At 55.2% G+C, this 5702-nt stretch overlaps 1 protein-coding gene across 1 annotated transcript; it reads left to right on the forward strand.

The window, feature by feature from the left end:
• Positions 1-1439: 1439 nt before the first annotated feature.
• On the forward strand, positions 1440-3837 carry LOC123253784 (mothers against decapentaplegic homolog 4-like). The gene is given in 3 exon segments (XM_044682928.1): positions 1440-1575; positions 1578-1757; positions 2118-3837. Coding segments are annotated over 3 exon segments (1002 nt in total). The 3' UTR covers positions 2804-3837.
• The last annotated feature ends 1865 nt before the right edge of the window (positions 3838-5702 follow it).

Consider the following 5702-nt stretch of genomic DNA (forward strand, 5'->3'; position numbering starts at 1 on the left):
TGCCTCCTCCCCACAACTGGCACTGTTCTTACAGGGAGAGGGCCAGATTGGAAGCAAGTTAGGCCTGGGTCTGGGATGGAGCCTGAGGGATGACCTTCCGACAGTTAGTTAGGAAGGGCGTGCTCGGCCTAGAGCAGCGATTCCCATGTAGTGATCTGCAAGCCCTTTGGGGGGTCCACGACAGTGGTCTGAAGATTTCTCAACCAAAAAACCTCGGACGGTTTCTTAAACAATCAACTGCCCTCCGTGCTAGAAATTGCCCATCAGCCACCAAAGGAGTGGCCACACAATGGGTCTCACCAATAGCCACAAGCATCTCATGTTCTTCATTAGGAACTGGCATCCGCTTCTCCCTATGCCTCACCCTCCTGAACATTCTCCAGCCTCCTTGAGAGCCCGGTTCCCCCACCCTTAGTACTTTGTCAGGCCCGCCCCGATCGCTGTCCCTTTCCCCCATTTTGAGATTCCCCCCCTAGAGTGGGCCATTTGCCTTCTTTTCTGTCCTCAGGTCCCTCCAGTTCCCTCCTGCCACCGCTCCTCTCTGCCCCAAACTCACTTTTGGATTAGGGGATGCTGAGGGGGTCAGAGGAAGTCATAAAGCTGCCGAATGGCTACCTCGTGGATCGGGCCGTCTGGGGTGAGGCAGCCCTTTTCCTCCTTCCCCTAAGCCCCATCTCATTTGGCACCAAAGTTATTCCAAATTCCCCAACCTTCTCTTCCCTCCTCAGCCCCAAAATGCTTCAGCTGCCCCCACCCCCACCTCGCCACGGCTGGGCACTTCGGCCTTCCTGAGAAACCCGAAGGCATTCCAAACCCTACTTTGCCAAGACTGAGTCCTCCTTTCCAAGCGAGCCCCTTCTACCTGCCCCTCAGAAATTGGCAGCCGCACGGACCAGGGCTCAGTGGACTACCGGTTGGCTATCTGGACTTAAGAAAGTGTTAATAACATAGAGTCGACCTAAAAGTGTTATGGCTTTCACGGAGTGTCCCAGGTAGCAGAATCCGTGCCCCGCCTTGGTGGTGTCCCTCCCCTCCCACCCCGAGTCCTCGAGGAAGGAGAGGAGGAGGAGATTTGCCCATGGGCAGGAGCTGTTCTTTGCTGCCCGGGCACTGCCACAATTGTTCTAGGAATTTGGGGCTGATTTGATTCAAAGGACAAAAATGGTAACAAGTGGACAATAAATATGTGTCTTGCTAACACCCCCACGAGGAATGACGCATGTCCGAGCACCGTTCGTGATTGGATGTTCCGTGGACGAGGTGGAGAAAGTGAAACTTTTGCAAAAAGAGCAGTTGAAAGTTTGCTGAAGGAGAAGGATGAGTCGGATTCGCTAACAGTTGTGGCTCCGACTAGGCCTGGCCTAGGCGCTGGCTGGCAAACTCGGGGGGGTTGGGAGGGGCCGGTTGGAAGGTTTCCCTCGTGATCTGCTCCTCTCTGGATGTGGCCTGATCTTCACGAGAAGGACCATGAAATACAGTCAGAGTGCCTGAAATGTGACGGTGCCTGGGTCAAGACGGGCATCGAGCTCTTGGGACTGACCCAGCAAAGCTCTGCTCCATAGACTATGCTCGTGCTCTGAGGGAGGACGACCGGCCCCGACTGCCCCCCGTCCAAGGCCATTTGATCCAGACCGTCCAGCATCCATCGAGGAACCAGGTATCTGGAGAGGCACCCGGCAACGGAGCCATGTTGAATCCATCGCGTTCTATGACCACCAGGACCCCCGTCTTTGCCAATTTTCCGGTGGCTCCCACGAGTCAGCCTGCCAGAGTGCTGATGGGCTGTCACGGTGACGGACTCCTGCAGATCGCTTCGGGACCTGGCCAACAGCAGCAGCAGCAACAGCAGCAGCAGCAGCAGCAACAGCAGCAGCAGCAACAGCAGCAGCAGCAGCAACAGCAGCAGCAGCAGAATGAGTTTACTCTCCAGCCAGGTACTTGGCAGCCAAACAGCGCTGCCACCTGGACCGGCGGCAGAGCTGCAGAATACATGCCCAACGTGCCTTACCACCACAACAGCCTCCCTCAGCCCCTCCTGCACATGCCACACTATCCTGAGCAGTTCCAGCTGGCTCCCAACCAGGTTCCGTCGCAGCCTCTCCCTGCCACTCGTCCTCCCCTCGAATACTGGTGTTCGATCGCCTACTTTGAAAGGAACATCCAGGTAGGAGAGACCCTTAAGTTCCTCTCGAGCTGCCCAATTGTGACCGTTGACGGCTACATGGACCCCTCCGGAGGGGACCACTTTTGCCTGGGGCGGCTGCGCAACATCTACAGAACCAGAGCCATCGAGAAAGCCAGGATGCTCGTAGGCAAGGGGGTGCAGCTGGAGTGCAAGAACGAAGGGGACGTGTGGGTCAAGTGCCTCAGTGACCACCCGCTGTTCGTGCAGAGTTACTACCTGGACCGAGAGGCTGGCCGAGGCCCCGGAGAAGCCATCCACAAGATCTACCCGAGTGCACATATCAAGGTGTTTGATTTACAGCAGTGCCAGTATGAGATGCAGTACCAGGTGGCTATGGCGCAGGCCGCGGCGGCTACCCAGATGGCACCAGTAGCCGGAAATGTCCCTGGACTGAGAGGGAGAGGGGTCCCTGCTCTCGGGCCTCTGGCGGCTGCTGGGATCAGGGCTGAAGACCTGCACCACTTATGCTTGCTCAGGATGAGCCTCGTCAAAGGCTGGGGGCCCGAGTACTCGAGAGAGAGCATTAAGCAAACCCCTTGCTGGATTGAGATCCACTTACACCGGGCTCTCCAGCTCCTTGACGAAATGTTCCACCCACAGCAAGCCTGCGGCTACTAGACCGAGGACCCTGGCTGGGATCAGCCCGAGCTCTGGCCTGCTTTCGTCCTGCTGGAACTTTTCAGCCTAGAACTTGAACTTCAAACCGCTCCCTTCCTCCTCCTCGAGATGACTCAGAGCTGCAAACGGGGGGGAACTCATCCCGGTCGAGTCCTCCCCAGCTCCCTGTGGGGGCAGCATGCCAGGGCTGGAAAATGGAACTGACCCCTGGCCAGAGCACCCGCTTTTGTGTGCAAAGCCCACACGACGCTGTTCTGCCCGATAGATGCCACAGGGCTGCTGCGTGACCGCAGAGAAGGTCCTCCAAGGTAATTCGCCTCTATCTCCCTGTGTACGGGCCTACGCGAGGCCTACAGGTGCCGCGTTGGGGAGTTAACGCCAGCTCTGCCTCGGAGGAGGTGGGGGCACAAGAACTGCAGCTTGGCCTCTCGCCAAGACACTTTCTTTGAAACTTGAGAAGGGAAAGATGGCCTTTTCATGCACGCTACACTGACCGAGGCTGCTGGGGGTTTCTGTTCCCGGGTCCGAGTCCGTTAGTGCATTTCTCTTCCCTGGCCCTGCTGCAGAAGAACAGGCAGAGGCTCTCTAAATTCTGGTCATCGGGCCCGGGGCCTAACGAGCCCAGCACCAGGACCGCCTGCCTTCATTGGGGCACGAGGACAACTTCCACATCCCCGAGAGCAGAACAGGGAATGCCATGATGTCGCTCTTCTGCCAAGCCGATGACGCTTACATTCGTAGCAAAGAGACAGCATCTGGCAAATGGCTAAGACTGCTGTCGGATACCCGGGGGGGGGGGGGGAGACACGCTAGCCTTGGCCGCCCGGGACTGCTTTCTGGCACTTGAGCTGTTGGGGGATCTCATACACAGTTTAGGTCACGTCTCTTAAGACACGGTTTGAAATGAAGATTTTGTAGCGATTTCCTTATAGCTTTGCATTTCTAGCTGGGCCGCCGATGGCCACCCCAATTGGCCCTGGCTTTGTAGGGAGAAGCCAAGTAGAAAAAGTGGCAATTGTAGTGGCTGGACGCCAGGCGCACATATGTATGCTTTTGCTCTAGTTAGTCATAGAAATAAAACTGAAATTTTCAGTAAAAACAGAGCTCCAAAGTGTGTGTGTGTGTGTGTGTGTGTGTGTGTGGTGTGTGTGCACGCGCGCGTGCGTGCGTACATTTATTTTCCCCGGGGAGGCCAGCTGCTCCACCTTTTCTAGCAGCTTCCCCCTTTCTCCACCCTCCCCGGCCTCTGTTTCTGTCTCCGTCTTCCCTTTCCAGGCCAAACAACTAGAAAAAGCAGGCTACACTCATGGCCTTCTTTTGTTCTCTTACTTGCTCTTCAGACCTTTGTAATGTGGCCTCGACACCCAACTCATCAAGAGATTCCTCTCCCCAAAGATACCAATGATCTCACCGTTTCTGTCTCTGTCTCTGTCTCTCTCCTTCTTTAAACCTTGTCTTCCATCTCAGAATCAGATGTGGGCTCCAAGGCAGAAGAGCGGTAAGGGGTGGGCAATGGGGGCAAAGTGACTTGGCCAGGGTCACCCAGCTAGGAAATGTCTGGAGCCAATTTTGAACCCGGGACCTCCTGCTCTAGGCCTGGTTCTCAACCCACTGAGCCACCCAGCTGCCCCTCAGTGATCTCTTAAGTACCAAATCCAATGGCCTTTCCTCAGTCCTCATCCTGTCTGCTACCACGGACTTAACTGACTTCAAGGATATAAATGTCAAGCCCTCGGCTCTCTCCTGAGGTTCAACACTAAATAACCAATCAGCTGCTGGATTGTTTGACCTGTACGGCCCAGAGATGTGTCAGACTCTCCCTCTCAACGTTTCCCTTTTCCACATGTCCTAATTTCTGCTGATGGCGTCACTGTCCTTTCATGCACTCTGGTTGGTGGCCACAGCCTCATCTTCCACTTCTCACACAAACGTCTCCATCTCCTGAGCTCTGCCCTGGCTGTCCCCCACGCCTGGGGGGACTGGCTCTCCTGCTTGGCCTCCTCACCTCCACCTCCCAGTTTCGCTGGCTTCCTTTCAGACTCTTCTCAAATCCTACTTTCCACCGGAGTGCTCTGGCAGTCTCCCTCTCTTGCCATCCACAGGGTCTTTGCATGGTGTCTCCCCCCATGGAATGTCTCCTTTGAGAGCACGAGGGCTCCGGTCTCTCCTTTGTACCCGCAGCCTTTGGCCTAGACTAAGTCTTCCGAAAGGTCTGTTCACTGACGGCCCTCCTCTTCCCGCCCCGCCCCCAGCCAGTCACAGTATGGTGCCATCTCTGCATCTAGAGTAGCTTTCCCGGCTGCTTCCTTCCCTCTATTAGGGCAGGCCCTCGCCACCCCTTGCCCAATCTTAGTGCATCAGACTCCTACTGGATCTCTTTCCTCCCTCCCTCCCGTCCGTCGGTCCTACAGTGACTGTTTGAGCCGTGTCACTCCTCCACTCGACCAGAGCACAGTCTCCATAGCGTCCCTGGCAAGGCGTGCCTCTCCCCCTTCAGGAAGAGGCCCCGGGACGCTTTTCTGGATGGCAATCTAAGGTGACAACCTCTGAGTCGGTCCAGGCTTTTCTCCTACTTGTGAAGTGAAATTGCCTCTGTTGAAAACTCAATTGCTATAATAATAATAATAATAATAATAATAATAATAATAATAATAATAAAAGCTGGCATTTGTTTAGTGCTATGTGTACCGCTCTGAGCACTTTATAACTTTGGTCCTTACCACCACCCTGGGAAAGAGGTGCCATGATTATCCCCATTTTTCAGATGAGAAAACTGAGGCATGGGTGAAGTGATTTGCCCAGTCACATAGCCAGGACATGTCTGAGGCCAGATTTGAATTCAGGTCTCTCTGACTCTGGCCCACCCCTCTATCAGCTGGGCCACTTAGCTTTAACATTT

This window comes from Gracilinanus agilis, chromosome X (genome assembly GCF_016433145.1).
Source record: "Gracilinanus agilis isolate LMUSP501 chromosome X, AgileGrace, whole genome shotgun sequence".
Lineage (NCBI taxonomy): Eukaryota > Metazoa > Chordata > Mammalia > Didelphimorphia > Didelphidae > Gracilinanus > Gracilinanus agilis.